This window comes from Scaptodrosophila lebanonensis, unplaced genomic scaffold (genome assembly GCF_003285725.1).
Source record: "Scaptodrosophila lebanonensis strain 11010-0011.00,11010-0021.00 unplaced genomic scaffold, SlebRS2 tig00000080-arrow-pilon, whole genome shotgun sequence".
NCBI lineage: Eukaryota > Metazoa > Arthropoda > Insecta > Diptera > Drosophilidae > Scaptodrosophila > Scaptodrosophila lebanonensis.
Window position 1 is genome coordinate 5,253,225 of NW_022060561.1, and position 24,590 is coordinate 5,277,814.

General features: G+C 40.7%; 7 protein-coding genes across 7 annotated transcripts in view; 3 read left to right on the forward strand and 4 right to left on the reverse strand.

Moving 5' to 3' along the window:
• Positions 1 to 1,889: 1,889 nt before the first annotated feature.
• On the reverse strand, positions 1,890 to 3,578 carry LOC115625817 (protein l(2)37Cc). Its single transcript, XM_030521006.1, has 3 exons — positions 3,420 to 3,578; positions 2,753 to 3,187; positions 1,890 to 2,690 (listed from the first exon to the last, which is right to left on the reverse strand). The coding sequence occupies exons 2-3, from the start codon at positions 3,182 to 3,184 to the stop codon at positions 2,292 to 2,294; spliced, it is 831 nt and encodes a 276-aa protein (XP_030376866.1). The 5' UTR covers positions 3,185 to 3,187; positions 3,420 to 3,578; the 3' UTR covers positions 1,890 to 2,291.
• An 87-nt stretch (positions 3,579 to 3,665) lies between these two features.
• LOC115625771 (pre-mRNA-splicing factor ATP-dependent RNA helicase DHX16) lies at positions 3,666 to 6,616 on the reverse strand. Its single transcript, XM_030520942.1, has 4 exons — positions 6,219 to 6,616; positions 6,025 to 6,161; positions 4,404 to 5,970; positions 3,666 to 4,324 (listed from the first exon to the last, which is right to left on the reverse strand). Exons 1-4 carry the CDS (start codon positions 6,566 to 6,568, stop codon positions 3,697 to 3,699), a joined length of 2,682 nt encoding a protein of 893 aa, XP_030376802.1. The 5' UTR covers positions 6,569 to 6,616; the 3' UTR covers positions 3,666 to 3,696.
• Positions 6,617 to 6,767: 151 nt separating this feature from the next.
• LOC115626152 (general transcription factor 3C polypeptide 5) lies at positions 6,768 to 8,747 on the forward strand. Its single transcript, XM_030521417.1, has 4 exons — positions 6,768 to 7,094; positions 7,152 to 7,281; positions 7,336 to 7,954; positions 8,007 to 8,747. The coding sequence occupies exons 1-4, from the start codon at positions 6,773 to 6,775 to the stop codon at positions 8,367 to 8,369; spliced, it is 1,434 nt and encodes a 477-aa protein (XP_030377277.1). The 5' UTR covers positions 6,768 to 6,772; the 3' UTR covers positions 8,370 to 8,747.
• Positions 8,748 to 9,252: 505 nt separating this feature from the next.
• Positions 9,253 to 11,279, reverse strand: LOC115626151 (asparagine--tRNA ligase, cytoplasmic). Its single transcript, XM_030521416.1, has 2 exons — positions 11,172 to 11,279; positions 9,253 to 11,045 (listed from the first exon to the last, which is right to left on the reverse strand). Exons 1-2 carry the CDS (start codon positions 11,203 to 11,205, stop codon positions 9,403 to 9,405), a joined length of 1,677 nt encoding a protein of 558 aa, XP_030377276.1. The 5' UTR covers positions 11,206 to 11,279; the 3' UTR covers positions 9,253 to 9,402.
• A 117-nt stretch (positions 11,280 to 11,396) lies between these two features.
• Positions 11,397 to 12,161, forward strand: LOC115626153 (dynactin subunit 6). The gene is made up of 2 exons (XM_030521418.1): positions 11,397 to 11,476; positions 11,535 to 12,161. Exons 1-2 carry the CDS (start codon positions 11,460 to 11,462, stop codon positions 12,070 to 12,072), a joined length of 555 nt encoding a protein of 184 aa, XP_030377278.1. The 5' UTR covers positions 11,397 to 11,459; the 3' UTR covers positions 12,073 to 12,161.
• Positions 12,070 to 12,556, reverse strand: LOC115626154 (probable DNA-directed RNA polymerases I and III subunit RPAC2). Its single transcript, XM_030521419.1, has 2 exons — positions 12,461 to 12,556; positions 12,070 to 12,408 (listed from the first exon to the last, which is right to left on the reverse strand). Exons 1-2 carry the CDS (start codon positions 12,476 to 12,478, stop codon positions 12,106 to 12,108), a joined length of 321 nt encoding a protein of 106 aa, XP_030377279.1. The 5' UTR covers positions 12,479 to 12,556; the 3' UTR covers positions 12,070 to 12,105.
• Positions 12,557 to 12,697: 141 nt separating this feature from the next.
• The window catches only part of LOC115626150 (brain tumor protein), a 48,119-nt gene continuing 36,226 nt past the window's right edge, over positions 12,698 to 24,590 (forward strand). Inside the window, exon 1 of the mRNA XM_030521414.1 lies at positions 12,698 to 13,245. The gene's annotated coding sequence lies outside the window, so the exon portion shown is untranslated. The remainder of the gene's footprint in view (positions 13,246 to 24,590) is intronic.

A 24,590-nucleotide genomic window follows, 5' to 3' on the forward strand; every position in this document is an offset into this window, starting at 1 on the left:
GTGCGTGTGCTTGTGTGTGAGAGTGTGTATGTGTGGTGGGTGGTTGGGGCGTCGTTTAACTGTTGCTGCCAACTTCCTGGCATGGCTCTGTGTATCTGTGCCTGACATTTCAACGAAGCCACTTTGGCAAATCACTTTACTGAATCAACAGATTTTTGCCATGGCAACACGTTTTATTGTAATGTTCAGGCATTATACACACACCGGCAGCCAACCCACCCAGCCACCCAACCACCATCATACCCCACACCAACAACCCACAGGATTTACGACTGGTTGAGTTTCCTTGCCTCCTTCATGCTTAAAGCATGCTTTTTGTTAAGCAGAACTTGAATTGACCCAATTTGATTTATGGCCGACTCCTGCCGATTTGAAGTGGAAAGCAGTCGAGTTTGGCGTTCATGAGCTTTTCTATATTGTAGGCTAAGGCTGTCTAAAGGATAAGTATAAGACTAGATGTCGTTAGGACGCCAGCAAGTGGCTTGAGGCTTGCATAATGAAGAAAATGGCAGCTTAAATGAGTGGCATTGTTGTTAAGCAGAATGATAAGAAAAGTGCAAATTTCATTAAGAACAAAAGCCCTTCTAATGAGGAAGAGTACAAAAATTAACAAAGCAAAATGCTATAACAGCGAATTAGGGATACTCTACTATTGATATTTAAGTGAGAACATATACCATTACGCCATAACAAAATAAAGTTACTGCACCAATATGCCATTTCTTTAAAGTTCAGTTGGACACAAAATCAAAGGATTTAAGTTTAACGTACAAGTTTTTGTTCGCAAAGCTTAGGCAAAGATTAAGCTAAATATTGAATTTAATACTCAAAAATATGGACTACATTTAATTAAAACCTTTCTAATATATTTATTTATCTCAATAGTACATTTAAAATTAGCTGCTGTAAAAAAGGATTGACAAAAATGATTGTGAAACCATTCCTAAAAAATGAATACGGACTAGGAAAACAGGTTATGATATTAAACATTTTAAATTAAACCAATGGAATTCATTAAATAAATAAATAAAAATCAACACATTTTTGAAAATGGATAAGAAACTAGAAAAATAGAAATTTTATTCGGAATTTTACAAAGCAATAATTTGACATTGCAAGATTCTTAATTGTTTTCAAAATAATAATTTAAATAGAAATGATTAAAGTACTGTTCAAAAAAGCAATTAAAATAATAAAAAACAAAATTGCAGGCTAGATCAGGATTATTTTTATTGAGAATATACTTTGACGCACCAGTCCAGATATCCTTTATCACAATGAGGAAAATCATGATCCTTACCTCCTTTTTAGTAAACTCCTATTATTTTCCTTTTGCAAACTTGAAAAGTTGGCTCGGATTTGGGAAAAATAAAAATGTGAAGTCTGAGATTAACACATTTTTTAAGGGGCTCGATGTTCCTCAGTTCAATATCAAAGATATTGATCATCCATGGGAAAGATGTAACGGTTTAAATGGAAGAAATAAATATATCTATCTAAATTCAATTTTTTGTGTTTTCGTTAGTAGATCGGCTGTTTCTACGCCCAACCTACAAGTATTGCTAATGTTTTTCAAACAAACTGGTATACTTCATTATCTAACTATAGTCAACCAGCAAGCTGTAAGACAATATAATGGTTTATATGCTAATTGGAAAAAGCTGCAAAATTTAACATTGTTGGTATTTTTTAAAGCTAGTTGGCTTCTAAAGACACTTTCAACATAAATAAACAATTCGCAAACATTACAATATTTCCTTCCTTCTGTACTAGAATTAAAAAATGTTTTATGTTAGCAAGGATTTACATTATAATTGAAGTTGGTGTATTTCTATAAATGCTATCTGTTCTATTCTGCTATAATTTGGGAAAATAATAACAGACTTTAATGTTTAAAACGTAATTGTATTTTATTGTATATATTGTTTGTTCACATAACAAATTTTTAGTCGTTTTGCAGATATGAGCGCACGCTCCGTCTCTAAACTGGAATCGAATAAGTCTTTTGTGTAGTTGAATTATTAGGTCTGTTGTTTGATGTTGCACACGCAGCGGCTCGGTCGGTAAACAATAAATTTGAACAGCATGCGCGCACAGCTCTTTATAAACGTAAAAATAAAAACTACACCATTAAGAGAACAGCATCTGCAGACCCAACGTAATGCAATTTTGACTGTTTTGGTAGTGCCTGAGCGCGCGTTACAATTTGCAAATTTCAGTAGAAACGCAATCGAAAGTACTTAATAAATGCTACAGATAGTTACAACTTAACAGAAACCAATGTGAGCGGTCTATTGGGCCACATTCGATGGCAGACTGAGCAGCGTGCTCTGGCCACTGGGCAAATAGGCAACGCCACGTGATCTTGATAGCTGATAGGCGATGTCCTCTGCAGCTTCAATACGACGTAGCTCGACAAGACCATCACCGGCCTCACCGAAGGATTTAGCTAGCAAATGTGCAGCTTCAGCATCACCCTCTGCCGAAATAATGGAAGCCAGTTTCTGTTGCTCAGCCTTCTCCACAACAAAGCGCGCCTTCTCGGCCTCTTGTTGGGCAACCTGTTTCATTTCAACGGCCAGCGTGAATTCACGACCAAAAGTCAAGTGTGTCAGCGAAATATCATCCAGAATAAAACCGAATTGCTTGGCGCGCGCGGTCAACTCCTGAGACACACGTTGCGAGACCATCTTTAATAAGCGAGCAACATATTAGAAATCGAACCAACTGATAATTATTACTTAAAACAAACCTCACGCTGTGTAATCAGCTCGCCAGCATCAAATTGTGCGACGACCGCCTTCAGCACCTCAGGGGCAATCGAAGGCAACACACGCTCATCGTAATCCTGACCCAATATCGTATAAATCTTGGGTAGCTCTTCTGGGATGGGACGATACAGAATACGCAATGTGATGTTGACATTCTGCAAATCTTTGCTGCCGGTTATTACCGGCACGTTACGGGGCTGGGACCGGATATCGTAGATGATTGGGCGCTGCACCCAGGGAATGAAGAAATGTGTACCCTCGCCTACAACATGCTCCTTAATGCCGGTGAAACGATCGAATATAACCGCACGATGTCCACCATCAACGTTATATAATGCAGAATTCACAACGCCGCCTACAATGGCCACGCCGAGACCCATTTGTCCTATGCGATTGAAGAATTGAGCAGCCATTATCTATGAGAAGAAATGGAAACCAATTAGACAACCGTTGGTATAAAGTGCACGCCTGATTATATATTATGTGTAGACGAAAGCCGACTTTCTGTGTGTGTGTGTAATAGCCTCCGGATTTCGTCAGTTTTTAGGTTAGAACGTCATGTAATCTGCGATTTTTGCAGCACAAAGATTCAATGCACTAATATTTTTATTGCATAAGCTGCCACTTAATAAAACCATCTATACTAACATTTTTTTTATCGAATTTATGCGCCCTTACAATATGAAACTAAGCACAAGTTTTATGGAAATGAACAACTAAAACCGCACGCAACGAAATGTGAGAGAGAGCGCTGCCGCTTTTGACAATTCAGTTGGCAACGCGTGTAACAGTGCTGAAAAGAGCGACAGTGCTGCGAAACGGTTTTTATAAAAGTTGGTGGTAAACGGAAATATTTAATATGTTGGCGTTCAAAGAAATTCAAAGTATAATATGTCTATGTGTATAAAATATTTATTAACGCCTACTATTGTGTCATCTCCGAACGCCCCGCAATCTTGGGCATTTTTTTATTTGTGCTATCTTCTAATTCCTTAGCCTTGTAATAATGTGGTGCCACTTCCAGTAACCACTTGCTTTCAATCTCAATAACCTGACGCATATACTCCTTGGAGGTAAAGACCAGCTCATGGTAAAGCACCCAACGTGGTAGCTCCTCGAACAGCGATGAATTGGGATGTATCATAACAGTTTGATTGTGTTTAATGGTCTTGTAATGACCGCCCTTCGACAAACGGGCCACATGATAGAAATATCCGGCGGTTACAGCCTTCCGCACATTTACGGTCTCGGGCAGGCAACTGACCATATCAATTTCAACTCGCTGCATCAGACCCACCAGCTGCTCACGCACATCTCGTGCTCGTTTCATCGACCGATACTGTATAAAGTTCTCATAGCACCATTGGGTGCTGTAATCCGTCTCGGCCCACTGATTATACACCTGCAGCAGACTCAGATGATCGCCATGTATATCATTGAAGTTTTTGCGCGCCGTATCTGCATGTATAATTTTATCCTTCGGTCGATAGAAGATGGCGCTATTCACCGACAACATAGCCGCTATGGTTACCATTTCCTCAGAGCATTTGTATCTAAACAAGCAAAGAAATAAAAAAAGTCAATATAACACAATTTCTCTAGATAAAGAACTCATTTCAGAATTATACTCACTTTTCGCTGGCTAACAGCATTTTGCCCATCATAGGATCCACCGGAAATTCAGCCATGCGTCGCCCCAGCTTGGTCAGTTCCCCATGATGATTGAGCGCTCCCAACGCATAAAGCTGTTCCAAGGCCAAGACCAATGTCTCATGCGGAGGCGGGTCCAAAAAGTCGAAATGTATCAAATCATTGATGCCCAATGCCTTCAACATGAGCACCGCGTTTCCTAAATTGATGCGCTGTATCTCCGGCACTGTGTTGTCTTCCAGCTCGTGTTTATACGCCCAGGCGGTGTATAAACGGAAGCACTTTCCAGGAGCCGTACGACCAGCACGGCCTGCGCGTTGATTTGCCGAAGCCTTCGATATAGGCACCACCATCAAAGATTCCATGCCTGTGCGCGAATTGAAATTGTTCTGCTTAGCAAAGCCGGGATCAATTACATAAATTATGTTCTCTATAGTTAGCGAAGTCTCTGCTATGTTCGTGGCCAATATAACTTTACGGGCATTGGGTGGCGTGGGTTCGAAAATCTTGGCTTGCATATCACTGGGAAGATTGGCATAGACTGGTATGACGATGAGCTCACGTATTTTGGAACCCAAGCGCTTCACACGATCCTGCAGCACTTCCTGACACGTTTCGATCTCATCCTGGCCGGTAAGGAACACCAAAATGTCGCCCAATGGCTGGGTAGCGTGAATCTGCAACACTGACACACAGCAGGCATCAATGTAGTCTGCTTCTGGTGCTTTCGTGTAGAATATATCCACGGGGTACCGTCGGCCGGGGATTCGGAATATGGGTGCATCATCAAAGAATGCTGAGAACTTTTCCGCATCGAGCGTGGCACTGGAAATCAGCAGTTTCAATTCCGGTCGAAATCTTGCAATATCCTTGACCAATCCAAACAGAATGTCTGTGTGCAGTGTACGCTCGTGGGCCTCGTCAATGATCATGACGCTATAGGAGCCCAGATCCGGTTCCGAAAGAAACTCACGATGCAACGTACCATCGGTCATGTATTTTAAAATAGTGCGCTCCGATGTGCAGTCCTCGAAACGTATGCTATAGCCTACCTCATTGCCCAGCTTGACGCCCATTTCCTCGGCTACGCGCGCCGCCACAGACATGGCAGCCACACGTCTGGGCTGCGTACAGCCAATCATTTTACCATCCTCTGTGAAGCCAGCTTCGACCAAATACTGCGGCACTTGCGTTGTTTTACCTGAACCCGTTTCGCCCTCGATAATCAGCACTTGATGCTCCTTCACAGCAGCAATAAGATCGTCTTTAAATGGATAGACGGGCAGCGATTTGCGCGTTTCCTCCAAGGTGAGCCGCTTTCGTTCTTTCTCGGTTAGTTCCGGTTGCTTGGAGCTCTTCTCACGATTGCCATCGAGCGTTAGCGCCTGTATGAAATCTATTTGATCATCCAGCAGCAGTTCATATTCTTCCTCTGCTTTGGCATCCTTGGCACCAAATTGAAAACGTGCCGAAGCGAGCTGTTCAGCTTCCCATTTCTTCTGCTCAGAGTTCGGTTGCTTCTCAAATTCATCCACCTCCACGTACTCAGCTATAGGATAGAGAAAAATTAATGGGTGTTATTTCTATGCTTTCAGTTACTTACAGCGCTCGCCCTTCTTCATGTCTTGCGGCATGTGATAGCGCTGTATGCGCTCCAATTCGCGTGCCTTTTCATGCTCCTTGGCAATGTTCAACAGCTGCTTTTTGTATTTCCGCTCCTCGCGTTCCCGCTTAGTCAAACTACTCACGAATTCATCATTAGTATGCTACCCAACTGAGGGATCAGCCATTACTTACACACTGTCATCAAATAGATACTCGTCATCGAGTATGTCTGCCTCCAGTTCCGCAACTTTGTCATCTTTGCGTTTCTCCAGGTACTGTCGTCGCGATTGCACACGCAGGTGTGGCAGTATTTTGTCCCGATCCTCATGTTCCAACTTCAAACGCTTGGTCGCCTCCTCGATGGCCTTTCGCCCGCCGGTCGCCTCCACCACCTTACGTGTACGTTCCTCATCGCGCTCCTTCAAACGATTCGCGAATTCATCGCGCTCCCGTAAGTCCTTCAAACGTTGCTCCTCCTCACTATCCGGTTCGTCGTCACTGCTGCTGCTGTTTGCCGCACGCTTTCGATTGCTGCTCGACATTGCAGATATGTAGTTTTAGTAAATAAATGAAAATAATAAACAAAGAGCACGGCAGAAATGAGTCGACACCGATGCTCGCCGGCTGGGTCCTCATTAGGGATGGGAGGTGTGCCGTGAAAATGGCACAGCAGTGGAGCAAGTTGGCAGCACAGTCCTTTTGTTTACCGCACTATTTCGTGGTTTTGGTTTTTTGGATTTCCGAGCATGTCGCGGCAAATTAATTTTAATGCCGAGGAGGAGTATGAGCGCATTGAATATCCTGGTCGTGTGGAAAACACAGACCGTATGATTGCCACACTAGGTGGTATTTCGAATATATCCAAAGTGCTGGGAGATGAAAAGAAGCGGCTGGAGCTGCGCTTCCATCCTGACAATCCGTATAACAAGCCCGCATTTGGCGATTCCATTGCAAATACGGGCGTGTTGCTCTCGATATCGGTCAGACGACATAAAAAGGATAAAACGCGTCCTCCGCAATACACTGTGCGAGTGCTCGGCTATTGCAGCCGCAGCTTCACGTTTGAAAGTGAGTTTTTTAATAGCATTTTAATATCGTTTTATTTTAAACTCTCTGTCCCTGCAGCTCTCTGCGATTTCCAGTATTTGCCCTTGTATTCCACGCCGAGAAGCGATGACGCCAATGCTGCTGAAGAGATAAAATATGCACTGGAGCAAGTGCTGCCGCGTAATGCCGCTGATTTAGATTACTTCAAGTAGGTCTACTATAATTTAATATTCTATTAAGTAATACCGAAACTTTGTTGCAGGCGCGAGGAGACTCCACTTATTGCCCTGCCGGAACTTTTCGCACGCGTGGACACAGTTTATGGACACACCTACCGCTTTGATAGATCCGAGGACGGTCAGCATGAGGTACTGGGCCTGGTCACAAAATCCACTTACGATCCACGCGATGCTGTCTACTTCAACATGGTGGACGCCTTTCCCACTGACCCGGATACGGAGGTTGTCAAGCGTTTGAAGATCAAATATGTGTCCGATGAGCAATACGCACGTGTGAAGAAACTCTTCGACGAGTGTCCGATTTGGACGCGTTATGCGCTGCTTTATGAGTCGGATGTGAGCCATGATAAGCTCAAATGTATTATACCGTCGTTGGCCTTTTACTTCAACAACGGACCCTGGCGGGCAATGTATGTGCGTTTTGGCTACGATCCTCGCAAGGATTTCAAGAGCCGGTACTATCAGACTTTTGATTTTCGCCTGCGTTTCGGCTTTGGCGTCTCGGAGTTTGTCTACTCGCGAAGGCAGCGGCAGGCGGCAGCAGGTGCCGAGGAGGAGCAATCCAACGATCTCGTGCAGGACATCAATTATCCCTATTTTGATGAGCACAAATTGCCACGTTCCAGGCAATGTGTGTTGCGGGTAAATAGCCCAAAAGTGTGTCCTAGATCAGCACTAATGCTCTGTTTTCCAGTATTGTGATGTGCACCTGCAAAAGATCCAAGACATGCTAGAGAAGATTCCCACACCGCTGACCGGCGCCATATGCAATGAACGCACTGGTTGGCTGCCACCCAATTTCGACTCATTGGCGCGTGAAATCGTCTGCGCCACCATTAGTGAAATCCTACGCAATCATTATCGCAAGGAACACTTGGCTTCCGAGGTGGCCGCTGAGGCAGTGCCACAAGCCGAGGGCGAGGAATACGATGGCGAAGATGAGGAGCTCATCGAGGAGGACATGGAAGTGGACGAAGACGAGTTGCAAACGAGCTCCGCAACCGAAAATTTTACAGATAAAAACATCGAACAGCTACTCAGCAATATCACAAGTTAATGCACAAAATCATACCTCACCTTAAAAATGTTGAATGCATTTTATAAATTGTGATAAAAGATTACTTTTGGTTCGATATCTGTAATGTCGACAGATTTAAGTTCGCTCAACGTTGAAGGTCTCCTGTACAAAGCCGTTTTAAATAATAGCTTTAGTTTATTTTTAATTACTCTGGATTGTTCAAATGAAACTCTTATAATTCATGTTCTATTTTTGTTTTAGAATTATTCATGGTCTATTTATGTTTTGGAATTAACGTTCAGCAAAAAGAGCGATTGTTTAAGCTTGCTTAAACATTAAAAATTTCTTAAAACAAGTTCTTTACAGCAATCTCAGCTTTGGAACATAACTAAATGCATTAAATTTTTGTTCAATTTTCTTACAACTTTTTAAACTTTATGATATAATCAGCTGCTTATTTAAACTTTTTAATATTATTAAACATCACTCCATTTACATACCCAGTTTCAAAAGATATTTATTACAGCAGATCTTTCCCGTGGAAGCAATGTAATAGAGAAATCCTATCGTTGCAACATCAATAGATAAGTACTTATATCTTTATATCCAAAATATTTATAAACAATTTGCTTACAATCCTGTACTATATTCTGTGTAGTATTTCTAACAAGTTTTGTAACTTCATATTGGATACCATCAATATTTCGAAAATCTGTGTAGGAAACAGTTTTTTTCTTTAAAACAGATTCTTCCGAAACAAGAAAAATTTGCCTACGGTCCAATCTGATAGCCTTGCTCATTGCATTATTTCCTATTTGCAATAAAAAGTCTATTAAGAGGGGAAACTAGTTTACGTAAAAAGTCAATTCTCGAATTTATTCTCTTGCTACTAAACGATTCGCTGTTGAGAAATATATATATATAGATACTATGTAGTATATGCCAGACCTTTATTAGGTTAAACATACAGATTAGGGATGAAGTACATAAATAGAAAAACATTTCGTAGCTGTTCATTTTCTAAATGCTGCAAGCTAATAAGAATTTTTTTAGTATTCGTACGTGAGCATATTTAGGGCTTGCATCTGTCCAGGAAGCGTGGGTAGAGGCACACCTCGCGAATATGATAGCGGTTGAGGAGCCAGCAGAGGAATCGCTCCAGACCCAAGCCATAGCCACCATGTGGTAAAGTGCCATAGATGCGCTGATCTGTATACCAATAGTAGGGCTTGGGATCAATTCCCTCGCGTGCATACCCTTTGAGAAGCTCCTCGCTGTCATGGATCCTCATGGAGCCACCAACGATTTCACCCACATTGGGCAGCAGGACATCAACGCTCTCTGTAAGACGAGCATCGTCCTTGCAACGAGACATGTAGAAGGATTTAATCTCGGCTGGGAAACGGCACAGCATAATTGGCTCATTGATCGTGTCAGTCATTTTTCGCTCGGGCGCCTCAGGTATATCCTCGCCATACTCGTAGAAGGTTCCATCATCCTTGGTAACATTGTTCTCCTTCAGCCATTTGATGGCATCCTCGTAGTTCATTCGACGGAACGGACGCTGTGGCGGCTTGAAATCTGGGTTTAATTCCTTGACCAGATAGCCCCACGGCGACTTTAGAATGCGATCAACTACATCGCAAACCAAATCCTCCAGGCGGTCCAACAAATCATCAAACGTTATGAAGGGACATTCGGCCTCGATGTGCGTGTATTCGGCCAAATGACGACGCGTGCGACTCTGCTCTGCACGATAGCTCTGAGCGATGGTGAATACATCGCCCAGGGCGGGCAGACAGGTCTCCAAATAGAGCTGGGAGCTCTGCGTGAGATAGGCTTCCTCTCCGAAGTACTGCAGCTTGAACAGTGTGGAGCCGCCCTCCACCTGTGTCTGCACCAGAGTGGGTGGCGTCACCTCATTGTAGTCACGAGCAAAGTAATGGGAACGGAATGCCTGCATTACCACAGAGCGCATCTTCAGCACCTTGGAAGTGTTCTCTCCACGTATCATAATATGTCTGTTATCCAGCTGCACATCGGGATGCGCCTCTTCGTTGAGTATGGCATCAGCGCCTCCAGGTGGGGCCAATCCTATTAGCTCCCAATAATCCACATGCAACTCATGGCCCCCAGGCGCAGTCTTGCCCTCCGGCACAGGCTTAAGGGTGCCAAAGAGCACGACAGTGCTCTCCGTGCTCAGCGTTAGAGCGTCATAGGTCTGACAAAGCTGGTCTGTCAGCACGCATTGCAGGAATCCCGTGCCATCGCGTAAAGTTATAAAGATAAGAGCCTTGCCCTGACGACGCAAGCGATGCACCCAGCCATAAATTTTAACGCGCTTGCCGCGGTTGTCGGCGCCCTGCAGAATGCGTACTTTGATGGCCACCGGCCAACTAGGATCCTCTGAAATCTTCACCTTGCGCGCCTCCTCCAAATTCTGCTGACGCTTCTCAGCATCTTCAGCCTCGCGTTGTTGTTTCTCGGCATTCTTATGACCTTCGCGTACAAATAGCTTTTGTATTTTCTTCAATTGAGACTTGGCAGCTGTCTCATATGCTTCCGCTGCATTCGGATCCTTGCTGTCCACATAGATGGTTGGAAAGGGTTCCTTGCCTGCATGACGCATAGCCTGCAAAATGGTCTTATAGGGCTTGGCCTCGCTGCCATCGCCAGTATCATCGCTGCCACGCTTTTCGGAAGTGAAAAGCGCACCTATATGTGTGTGTGAGTATGTTAGAAGAGAGTGGGGGACTTAGAAGTGTTTCAACAGCGACAACGTGGACAGTAAGTGTGGTCGCATATGTATTCCTTGTTTTATTTGCAGATAGTTGTACTTACTTAACGATAATTCCGAAAGCTGATCTGTAGGCATGTTGACCGAGTTATGATTAATCAATATTTACAAAACTAGGCGTGCAGTTTGCAATTTAAAGGCAAAATTGCATCAGTGTGTCGGCAAAAGCACCGAAAAAGTACTTCAAGTTACTCTATACTCAATATTTCAATCTTTGAAAAAGTATCGACTTCGCGTTGCCAACATAATCAAAACATCAGCTGTTTTTCGCGTTCAGGGCGATTTGTTGCATTTTACTTCTGTTGGATATTTTGTTCTGCATTCTGTTAAAAATGCCCGCTGAATCTGAGTGAGTTTTTAGTTATATGCTATTGCAAATAATATAATAAAATGCTTTATACCTGCAGCATTAAAATCATGCCTAAATCAGTGGTCTGCGAGGAAAGCACCTTAAATGGTGACATCACCATCTCATCGGGCTGTGTTGTGCATCCAAGCGCTACAATAATAGCTGAAGCTCCCATAGTTCTCGGCGAAAACTGCATTGTGGAGGAGTATGCCACCATAGCTCATCGGTTGAAAGATGGTGCTGCATCAGATGCCAGTAATACGCTTCACATTGGCGCAAACAATGTCTTTGAAGTCGGCTGCACAGTGGAAGCAGCACGCATCGGTGACAAAAATGTGTTCGAAAGCAAATGCTTTGTGGGCAGCGGTGTTACAGTTTCCAGCGGCTGTGTGGTGGGCGCAGGCATACAATTACGCACCGCTCAGGTGCTGCCCGAAAACACTATTGTCTATGGACGGCAAGCTCTACAGCGCGAGGCTATCGAGAAGCAGGGCTCACAGACCCTACAAATTGACTTTTTGCGCAAAGTACTGCCCAATTACCATCACCTGCGAAAGCCGAACTATGATCCGAAGAAAGCGCGTAGTGTAGTCTAGACTTAGGCTTATTTTTTATTAGCATACTATTTATTATGTACTCTCGGCATTCGCAGCATTAAATGTATTCATTTCCTTCTCAAACGTAACTATTGTGTGGTCGCAGAGCGCCTCCAGATCCTCCAGCCCACGCTTAAGTAAATCTATAGCTCGTTCCCGATTTGATTGAATGCGAAAGTGAAGTTTGTTCTCGGTGGGATGCGGTATTGTGTAGCCACAGAAGTCCACTTCTGGGTAACGCGCAACGATTGTCTTTAGCGCGTTTCCCAATGTATGGGTTTCATTTTCAAAGACAAATGTGCGTGAGCCCTCACCATTACTCTCATCGCCTGCAACCTGAATGACGGATATGATCACATTTGTTAATTTATTTGTCACATTTACTTACTTCTGCCAAGGCGCCCATTTGTTTATTTTTGTATGTGTTTACGGAAAAACGTGGTAGTGATACTAACTGCTAATAGGCATACTTTGATTTGAGTTGGCAGGACTGCAGAAGTCTTGGCGATGGGAAAGCACTCTTCTTTTCGTCAATCACGATAGTATCGATACTTGGCTCTGTCGCCGACTTGTGGTGTTCTGTTTGTTCTTGCGGTGATTGCGAATCGTCTTTTGTCTCTGTCAGTTTCGTTTGCGACGCGTGCTTTAAAACACGTTTGTTGCACGCCATTGCAGATTTATTTGGCAATTGTTATTAATTTGTAATTAGGAATTAAATAGGGCACTCACTAAGAAGCCGCTAAATAAGTTTCTGTAGTGTAATTCAACGCTTGCGACGATTGAAGAAAAAAGTGTCAAAACAGCATTTTGGCTAGCCCGCGAGTTTGTGTTTTGTGTCTGTGTATGTATGGATGTGTTTGAAACCAACAAAAAGTCTTATACAGCAGAAAAGGCGGCAAAAAAACCTACTTATATGCAAGGCAAAGCGGCACAGAAAAAAGTGCATCAGCAAACATAATTATTAAACGTGTAGTCGGCGCGTTTATCTAAAAAAAAGAGAAGAAGAAAAAACACCGACCATAACAACAATATAGCGACGACTGCGCTTCGCTTTGTGCGTCAATGGCGGCGGCGACAATACAAGAAAAACAACAACGACAGAAGCTGTCAGGAATAAAGCAAGAGCAACAATAAGCAGCAGCAGCAGTAACAACATCAACAAATAAAATACAGGTTTGTGCAAAACAGCAAAAAAATAAAAAATGTGCTTCATAATAAATATCGAAAAGCTTTATTGAATATTTGATGGAAAATGCAACCAAAAAGGTGTCATTTCATTTTGGCCATGACTGCCACGCCTCCGAACGACACGACCACAACGCCAATATGCCAAATTATGCAAATTCATTCGCCACATACACGCAGGCTATACAAAAATGTAAAATAAGCTGCGCAGTAACTGCGCTGCCAGCGTAAATGTACGCGAAGGCGGAAGCGTATATTGGCAGAGTTCGTCGCCTGTGGGGCGGCTGTGGTGTTCTTGTTTTCTGTGGTTTTTGTTATTATTGTTGTTGTTTATATCGATATGTATACAATTTAATAAATTTTCATTTCTTGTTTGCGCTCAGTCAGCACCATGATTCGTTGCTAAGCCCCGTTTTTTATACTCTTTATTTTTTTTTACATGGTTCTGTTAAAAAGCGTCGACGTAGCGGCGACGTCGGCGTCACACACATCTGTTGTTTGTTAACGCAGCCTGCCTGGGTGACTAATGCAAAAGCGTGTTCCGTTATCTCACTCGTTTCCCACGTCCCCGTACAAAAACCAGGCCCCCACACCCACGCTTAAAACGTGTGTTGTAATACCAGAGCTGCCTGTATATTTTTGTAAGTGAGCATATACGTATACATATATGTATATATGTATGTATGTATTTATGTACATGCTTCATTGTGTGTGCGCGCGTGTCTGTGTTTTTGGTGCTTGGTTTGGTTTCATGTTTCACTTAGCGCCATGTGTTCCCCCTAATTGCAGTTGCAATTTGGTCTAGGCTGCGTTGTGTCTCATTTCCATTTTATTCCCCCCATCATCATGCTTTGCGCCCTTTTTACATGCTGCATTGCATTCTGTGTCTGATGCCTGCCGGCGTTTATGTGTGTGTGTGTGTGAGCGAGGCAGCTGTCTGCCTGTATGTATAACATGATGCTGCTAAATTTGTTGCCATTGTTGTTGGCTTGCTAAATGTTGCGTTGTTAGGTATATTGTTGCTGAAATAGCTCTCTAGGGCTTGAATGCGTTTCTGTTCCTATTTGACAACAGCAACTAGAGATGTTATTGGGATATTGATATATGGGGTTAGAAACGATCGATTGTCCTAGAGCAAGAGTTAATCTTTATTACTAATCTAAGAAATCGATAATAATTGCAAGAACTTCTGAAATATATGAATGTATGTAGATATGTATGTATGTATATCTAAAATATAAATATTACTAACAAAAACGGTAATGAGAGGCACTTATGTACATATCTATGTGTTTCCATTTTGTAATTATTCCTGAAGATTGTGCTGACAGCTGATCTTTCAGCTCATGCATGCTAGACGTACCATGTAAATATGAAAACCACAACTACATTCATATACAGAATCTCCATTTCACCACCGGTTTATAGATATGAATGTAGATATGACAAGCATTTGTATATTTACAAAAAAATTACAGAGCTTATAAACAATTGCAAGCCAACAAATCGCTCGCATAAATTGATATGCGGCTATAAATTGGCATGACAACCTGTACCAAAAAATGCCTTCCTTGTTTTTATTCCTTTGCATGTCTGCTGCTCCCTTGTGTGTTGTTTTTTGGTGGTGCTGGTGCTGTTGGTTATGGCGTTGTTGCAACTTGAGTGTGTACGCTATGAATTCTGTAGGAATCTAGACGAAGAAAACTGAACACCGTATAATTTCGCACACATACTATGATATGATAAAACAGGATGGCCAGACAGGCAAAAACATTGGCTGCTGTGTCTGAGACTGTCAAGGGAAGCAACAACAGCATCAAAAACAACAACAACAACGACGGCCAAGCAAAATTCTACAGACAGACATTGGGAACTAAATAAAACACAAGCAGCGGGCGGACAAAGCAGCAAGCACAGACGACGACGTCGACGTGCCAACATCCTGTGTGCAGCACGAATAAATAAAAGGAAAAAGAGCAGTGTTTAGGTCGCGCAAGGTCGACACTTGCATACTCTGTGCCCGGCCCTGTCTCTGCCACAGTCCTTCACCTAAAATCGTTCCAATGACAGCTATATGATATAGCGCACCAATTTCTATGAATCTTCTGATTATAGTGGTGCACTTATCTTTGCATCAAATTTAGTTGTGAAAAGTTGTTGGTACCGAGATTACTTTTTGTACCAATCGTTCATATGGCTATATAGTTTAATCAAAACACCACTTATAAAAACTACAAAATATGGTGAAGATATATTAATAAACAATAAAGTTATTATAATAGGATTTATTTTTAAACTAATCTATGACAGCTATGCTACGAGCATGCCAAGTTTAGTGTCCGTAGTTCTTATGGTACATATTTTATACCATAAGCCTTCATACGGACAATACGGATTCGTCTCTTTGCGACTCTTAATATACCCATTCACCCTCGGGTATAGGGTATAACAAATAAAATAAAACCTGTCATCTGCCGTTCTCTGTTCTTGGTATACTCTCCCGCTTACGAGCGAGTTTCTGCTGCTCGATTCGATATGGCTTCGAGAAGATTGGCAGCAGGAGAAGAAGGTAGAGTGCAAAGTGAAGAGGACATTGAACGACCGACGTACATACATATGTACATACTTGTATATACATACATAGTTGTGAATCAAGATGTAGTTGTTCTTGTTGCTATTGCTGCTGCTATGTTGTGACTAGCCTGGATAGCAGGAGATGCAGACAGACGGCAGAGAGCATTTTTAGAATTCCCAAAATCAACATAAAAAGCAGATGGAGCAGCCATGCAACAACACCGCAAGGAAGTGTTTGCGCACACAAACACACACACGTAAACATAAATTGTAAATTGTGGCTGTGGCCACTCCAGCTACATGCATATATATGTATGCATGTATGTGTATGTTTGTGTGTGAATACGTGATCAATGCTGCCCCGGCAACAGCTAAAGTCGCATACATACATATGTCGTTCTTTTATGTTCGCTTCCTTTTTGCTTGTTTCCTTTCCATGGACGTGCTGCGTTGCCAACTACATTTTCATTTGCACCCGTTGTTGTTTTTGTTCTTGTTGTGGATTTGCGGCTTTCGTTTTTGTTGCTGCATCGTCGTCTGCTAATTTTCAGGGTTGCTGTGGCCAATGCACTGCAAATGTACGCTTGTATGTGTGTGTACGCATCCTTTGCAAAATAAGCAAAATGAAAATGAAAACGGGCAAAAATTGTAATTGTCGCCTGGCAGCTGGAACGACTGTTTCATTGCTCTTGGAATAGTTGGCAACGCCAATTGGTGGTGATAGCGATCCACCAAATGTAGTTGAGTCGTTCAACTTTTAAGGCCGAATTCTTACTAAAATAATTAGCAAGTCATCATTTAAAGAATTTTATAATTTGTTTGATCAATATTATAACCTAATTAGCGTAATAATCTGGGGTTTATCTAAGGTTTATAAACAACAGAAAATAATACAAGTAGTACAGGAAAATATATGTACATATATAAAAACATAAACAACGATCAACAATCAAAGCTCGAATAGAACAATAAGAGTTGTACACTTAAAAAAATTGATATTTATTTATACTTAGTTTCAATATAGCATGAATTTTAAATTTTATCAATGCGAGTGTATGTGTGAAGCATAAAGTTAAGTCAAAGCAGCAACAACAATAGCGGCTGACAGAGAATACATGTATGGCTTTAACTCTGTTTACAATTGATCCATCATATTAAACATAACAAGAGGACACATTATCACTGTCCTTGTGTTCATACAAACAGACATAGTTATATCGATTCGTCCTGTCAACATGATCAAGAATATCTACATACCTATAATAAAATCATACTCTTAATCATTTTGTTGCTACAGCTGATAGATGGAGCTAACGGTATTTGAAAAGATTCTGCTTTTATCAATAACAGGAGAAACTTGCGTATCAGAAGAACTGAGCGATAGTTTGTGTTTGCATTGAACAGAAAAATTAAACATTAATTTCGAAAATAGGCATATTTAATGCCTGAAAGAGTAGAGGTGATTGTGTAAATTTGTGTATGTGTGTGCTTTTATTGTTCATGGTGGTGCAGAAGGGTTTGTTTGCAAGCCATATACATGTATGTGCATGTGATAGCTACCCTCGATGCCAATGTCCTGTGCTTGCTCACCTATGTGTGTATGTATGAGTGTGTGTCGTGTTCGTGTGTAGTTCCATTTGTTCAATTTCATTTCAGTTTCGTTTCGCGTTGCTGTCGTTGCTTCCTACTTTTATTGTTAAACTTTTACAGCTGCCACTTTTTCAACTTGCATTTGCCTTCCTTGTCGCTGTTGCTGCTGCTTCTGTTGTTTTTGTTGTTGTTATTATTTTTGGCAAGGGTGGTTGAACGCGGCCATCACCGTAACCGTCACCGTCGACGCCGCCACCGCCGCTTAATTTCACAAAATAAAATTTATAACATTTGGTATGCCTTTCTTCCTTTGACTTTGATCCTGTTTGTGGTACAGCAGCAAGCGTTGCCTGCCTGGCCGCCGCCTCCCCAAAAATATACAGCATTAGGGAAACTGTATTGAAAATAAATAGTCATGTCAGCCATATTAATGCCTGGCAGAGGGTATGCTAGAAAAAAAGCTTACCGCGGGGGCGCTGAAGGATGCGGGATGCGAGAGAGGTGGCGGTGGCAGTGGCAGCGGCGGGGGTAGTTGTGGCAGCAATAACGGAAGGCGTTGCTAATCAACCCTCTGGGGCGCTGTACGGCCGACAGCCTCCCCCAAAAAGTAAAATCTTGCAAGTCAGCGCCAAATGGTGAGGTCAACAAACTTTCAAGCACAGCATCTTTAACTGTGTGTACATACATATGAATGTATGTTGTGTGTGTGTGTGCAAAAAAGCGCCGACGACCGACCGGTTCTTCATTTCAGTCCGTCGGCAAGTTAAATCCCAGCCCTGCCCAGCGAGCAACCACCCTCGAAATGGCTGCACGTACTACGCATTTTTGTGCATTGACCCCACGCACAATACACATACACATATTCGCGCACACACACACTTATGTATGTACGCACAGACAGAAAGCACATGCAACAACAACCCTGGCGCATACACAATGGCAACCCTCGCTGATTTGATTTTCATACGCTTCAATGTATGTTATAATGTGTGTGTGTGTGTGTGTGCTACACCTTTATGCGCGCACGCCCCACAAAACTACCTACCCCTCACTCCTAATACTCTTATTGTCTGCTTTGGGGGGGCGCTTTATGATTTTTGCATATTATTACACAAAATTTTTGTTCTTTTATTGCTTGTACCTGTGTCTGTGTATCTGTGTGTACGGATGTACACTGCTAGAAAATGTATTTGACAGTCATCATGGTTTTACTTACTAATTTGATTACACTATTGTACAAATTTGAAATAATGTTGAACATTTGATACGAAAAACAAGTCATGCAAGTGCTTTTCACTTTCTCTAGCTACGATTTGTTTTGAGTATAAATATTTTGAAAACCGCCAATTGATTGGTTTTAAATTGAATGATTTTTCTTTATAGCTTATAAGTACAATAATTAAAGTTACAGATAAACTATAGGAATATAGATATTGATATAGAAACTATGCTCATGTATTTGTCTTTAGAATTATTTAAAAGATAGGTTAACAGTTGCGAAATGTTTCTGTCTATAACTGTTTGGCATTCTGAAAATGTATTTTACTTGGGGATTTATAAACATTTTCAGCCATCAAGCTTGAATTACATATTTTGAATGGAACTGAAAATAAATTAGACGATTGGGTAATACAGCCTTATTACGAAACGATATTAAATAGACGATCTTATTGTTTTCCATTCGCCACGTTTGACGCCAAACTGCTAAATCTTTTTTCGCCTACGACATTTACAAACATTCACAAAAGTTGATGCCCATAACAATAGGGAAATCTGTGAAAGGGTTTGTTTCTTTCTAAATTATTCTTTTAAGTTTAAACGTATCTAGAGTATTTCCTTATCCTTATTCTTTGTACAGTGTACACTGTACTTGTCCATATGTACATACATATGTATTTAGTACATACTTTTATGATATTCTATATTAAAATATGCTCCTTCGATTACACCTTTATGACGTCATAAAGTCAAGCTGTCCATCAATGCGCATTTAATTGCACTTTGGTACAGAAATTTTAGTGTTATTTTACATTGGGGGCATACAAAAAATACATAAAATCATTTTATGTGCGATGGAGCTAACCCCCTACCACGTTACCCAACACCGTAACCGTCACCGTCGACGCCGCCACCGCCGCTTAATTTCACAAAATAAAATTTATAACATTTGGTATGCCTTTCTTCCTTTGACTTTGATCCTGTTTGTGGTACAGCAGCAAGCGTTGCCTGCCTGGCCGCCGCCTCCCCAAAAATATACAGCATTAGGGAAACTGTATTGAAAATAAATTTTAGTGTTATTTTACATTGGGGGCATACAAAAAATACATAAAATCATTTTATGTGCGATGGAGCTAACCCCCTACCACGTTCCCCAACACCACCCCCACCCCCACCAAACTCAAACATTGCTGAAAACAAAAGGGTGTGGCCATAGATTTATGTGTTTAGTTTCCTTTCCGAGGCGGTCGGTTTTTATGGCGCGGGAAAAAGATTTAAAGCTGTTGCTTGAACTGCTTGCAACTGGTTACGGACATAACTTCCTGCCGTCTCGAAACTTTGAGCGGTCCTTGTAATTTACAAGAACAACATCAGCAACAGCAACAACAACAGCAAAGTACATCATCATCATTAAAGGTCATTTAGCGTGCATTGTTGACAGAAAGGCAGGCAGGCAGACAGACAGCTAGCCGGACCGGGCCAGGGCAGGCCATTACCATTACCGTTAGCAAGCAGCATATTGTCTGCCCCGTTTTAGGGGTAGTTTTGGCGTTACAAACCCTTACGAGAAATCCGGCTGCAAATGTCTTGGGAAAGAACATTCATGAATATGCGAAATTTTACGCTCTCCTCCATGCTGATTTGTATGTAAATGTTAATGTCCGAAGAAGTGTCGAGACATTTGACTCAAAAGATGGCGATTGTGTTTTGTCTCTTAAATTGGAATCTTTATGGTTGCCTTTTCGGGGTTCGTGGGAACTTATTGAAAAGTTTTGTTCTGTAATGAATTTGTAATAGGGGTAGTAAGCGAATGTAGGGGCTGCTACTTGTTTCAATGTTGCTGTTCCTTTTCAAATATATGTACATACATACACACATACAAGCGTACATGAATTTGTTATATTTGTACGAGTAAGCTTGTATATCGGAGTTACAACAGGTACGCTTCTTGTACACATGTTTGAGAAACTGGTTCGGTCAGACCTTCCTGTTATGTCGTATTACTATTGGAAATACAAATTTTCAATGCCACAAAATGTTAATACACAAGTGTATAAAATAACGAGATAACGATTTCTTTGAAATAATTTTTATATTTTAAATTAGTTTCTAAAAAAACAGAAAAAACACCGACGGTTTGTCAACACAATTGATAAATATTTAAAAAATATATTCATAGTGGATGACAAAAATAGATTACGTTGCATACGTTCTCAAGTCATTTTTCATTTTCTTTGAGAAATCAAAATGTACATTTAATCTTTGATTGGAGGCTTAGTTGCAGCTGATTTCTATGTCCTTGCTGAGATTAATTAACTTTATATATATAATTAAAATATTGTAAGGTAAAAGTATTTCGTGGAACCTGTTTGTAATGTAGGTATGTATGTACATCTGCATCTTTAAGGAACCATGACATCGATTAGAAAAGTTATTAAACCAATACAGAGATAAACGACCTTATATATTTTATATTTTGCTTATTTTTACAACAACTAGTGAACAATTCCTTCTCTGCTATGTTTATGAATACTTTGTAAGAATCTGTCTGTTAAAGACCAGTTGAACGGTGTACTTTGGATACCAAAATTTATGTTCAGCTTTTGTAAACTCCAAGTTCTCTGGCTGCTGGTCTGCTTGTCAGTTGTTCTTGGAAAGAACATGGCAACAATGTTGTGTGGTGTGTCTCAGCATGTGTTTGAATTATATATTTTTTTATTCTAGAACTCCTCCTTGCCATAAATGCAGCTTCAGCCCCCGCACGTCTCGCTGTTTACACTTTTGGCGCTCGTTTGCATGCCAGAAAAAATGTCTCACACTGGCCAGGCTTGGCATCACTAAATAAAAAATTTAAAAAAAAAACAGGAAAATACAGAAAAGAAGCAAATCGTATTTGACTGTTGTTTATTGTGGAATAAAAAAAGTTCACACGCTGCAGGCTGCGCTGCTTGTTGTGATTGTTCTGCTCTTTTATGGCCAGAATCGTCGTCGTCGGAGACAGCTGTTAAAGCAAATGTCTAGCTAGAACAACAACAGCAACAATAACAACAATATCAAACAAGAACATTAAGCGCACTAGAAACATGTAGAAATATTCAAAAGTATTGTTCATTTCAAATATGTACATATGTACTTGTGTATGTATGCACATATGTACATATATACTGAATGTTTGTGTTTTTGTTTTGCTGATAAAACAAAACGACGGCATAGCCAGCCAGTTGCACATATCAGTTTTTTTCTAAAAGCTTTTTGGTCTTTTTTTGTTGTTGTAGTTGTTGCTTCCGCTTGTTGTTGTTAGAAATAGAAATGATTTCACAATTCGAATGGCGAGGCTTAGCCAACCCCCCTTGTGTTGCGAAAACGCCGCACTCCCCCATAAATCGACAACAGCTCAAAACACGTTTTTCAGTTTTGTATGTACATACATACATATGTACATACATATGTATGTATGTATTTTTGTATAAATTTTTTTTTCTGATTTCTTATTAGATATTCTTATTGCTTTGGCTGTGCTGTGGTTATTTGTTCTTTGTTATTCTTGTTCCCTGGCTGCCTTCTACTTGCTTATTTCTTATTCTTTTACGTTGCCACAACACTCGTGGCTTGATGATTCAGCTCAAAACGAGAAGTGAATGTACCCAAGACACGAGCAGCAACGGTGACTGAGACGCGGCAGCGACTGTGGCTGCGCTTGCGCTTGGCAGCAGCGCAGTTAGCTTCAATCGTTGTTGGTACTGTTGCTTTGCTTAGTTGTAAAATGTCACGGTGTCAGTGTTAAATAATATTTAAGCTTGTTTTTTTGTATGCACAAAAGTGCGCAAATTACCGTTGCAAAGTCACAGCCAGCCAGACACGGGGTGAGAGGAAGTAAAAAAGAGTGTCAGATAGATGTGATATCGAGAGAAAAAAAATATAAAGAGAAAGAGGGAGCGCATCAAAGGAAGCAGTGCTGCAAATTCAGCTCTGTATTTGTTGATATTATTGGGCCAATGCAGTCATTGTTTATGTGTTATTTTTATGGACGTTGTGATTAGCAGCAGCGAAATTAAATGGGTCTTGATTTCACTCTGTCGCATTTAGCGGCTTCATCAGCAAGTCTGTTTTTTAAAATGTTTATTTGACAACTTTTTGATTCAAGCAATTACACACACGGGTAAATAAATTAAAGGTATTTTCAATGCCCAATTTTTTGAAATGTTCGGTATTTTTCTATGGGAATGATAAATTAAAAATCAACTGTTTTAAAAGTTTTAAAAATTGCTTAGCTTTTTCTAGCTTGTTTCAATAACTGATGTGTCTTTTTCTGCCAGTCAAGAATTGGCAACACTGTAAGGAAGCTGCGGTTTGCATGTTGTCTGCCCGCCGCGCTCTTTCTGTTTTGTATGTGCGTGCCTACGTATGCGTCTCAGTGATTGATAGGCTCCAAGCAGCATTAACAACAACAACAATAACAAGAGACAGTCCACGCGCAATTAGTGCGAGCGAGAGCACCAATGCGCCATAGTAAGAGCTTTGTAAAACTTTGTGGTGGCTGCTGTTGCGGCTGCTTCCTCTTCTTCTTTTTAATGAAGGTCAATGTTCGTCGCCGTTGTGCGTTCTTTTGCTGCTGCGACTGAGACTGCCGCTGCTTCGCTTCGCTTGGCTTAGAGTTTTTATGTTTAGTTACTTGATGATTGGCATTTGCTCTGCTCTGGCCTGGTCCGATCTGCTCTGCTTGGTGTTGGCGTTCCGAGTTCATTAAAGTACAACACAAGCACATCTCAAAACAAAAACATAAAAAAACAACCAGACACCAAACTTTGTTAATGATATTTATTTCTTTCTGTGGCACATATGTACTACATATGTATGTATGTATGTACACATGTATACGTTGATGTGTATGTGTGGGTTTGCCGCGAGCAAGCTGCGGGGTCTAGGGCGAGGCACTTTGGTAACATATAATTATAGCATAATTTAATTGCTTCAATTTGGCCATCGTGTCTGCATTTGTTTTGGGCCATAGAGATGAGAGCGTGATGTGATCGGAGAGATCGTGGGAACAATAAAATACACAACGCAATATCCTGTTTGTTTAAAAACGTATCAATGATTGTCAATGAAATTAGGACATTGTATTTCATACACTAAATACAAAGAAATATCCAATTAAACTAAGTATCTAAATGAACTCAAATGGTTATTTTTTAAGTGAATTGAAATAAAACGAAACTATTTCCTTTAAAACAAACTTAATTTTCAAAACAACAGTTTCTTTTTCAGCATCATGGTTTACAAGGTTTTTTCAAGAAAAGCAATTATTGTGCAGTGAATTTATGAAATGTTACTTTAAAAGAATAATAAATCATGAAAAGAAAAATAAATATTAAAACTAATTATCCAAAAATAGTAATATTTATAAAAATTACAATTTAGTAATAGGCACAGAAATAATTCAAATGATCACAGTTTGTGATGGCTTTGGTAGGGACAGGAATGATTCGTATATTTGTTTTGTTGGTAATACAAAACACATCTTTAACATTTAAAGTTTTAAAACTATAAGGCTTAGGCAAACATTTCAGCTCAATAAACCTAACAATACAGCTATAGTTTCATGTTTTTTTGCTTGTTTACTTATAAATAACGATAACTACATGGTTTATATTTGTTTGTCTATTCAATAAACATATATTATTAATAACAAATACATTAACTATAATGAAAAATGAAAATGTATTCATCTTATGCAATCAGACTAACTTAATATTCTATAAAAACCATATAAATGGTCCAATAATCAAACATAACTCCTTACAACTTGCAAACAACAAAGAAATTGTGAATCGACACTTTTAATTTAAATTTGTTTGAAGGCAACTCTCTGTCTTATCACGTGTCCATCTCTGGGCGCCTTACTGCTCCCTAGAGATAGGCTGGTGTTTTCATTTCCTCAGCCAATCTGT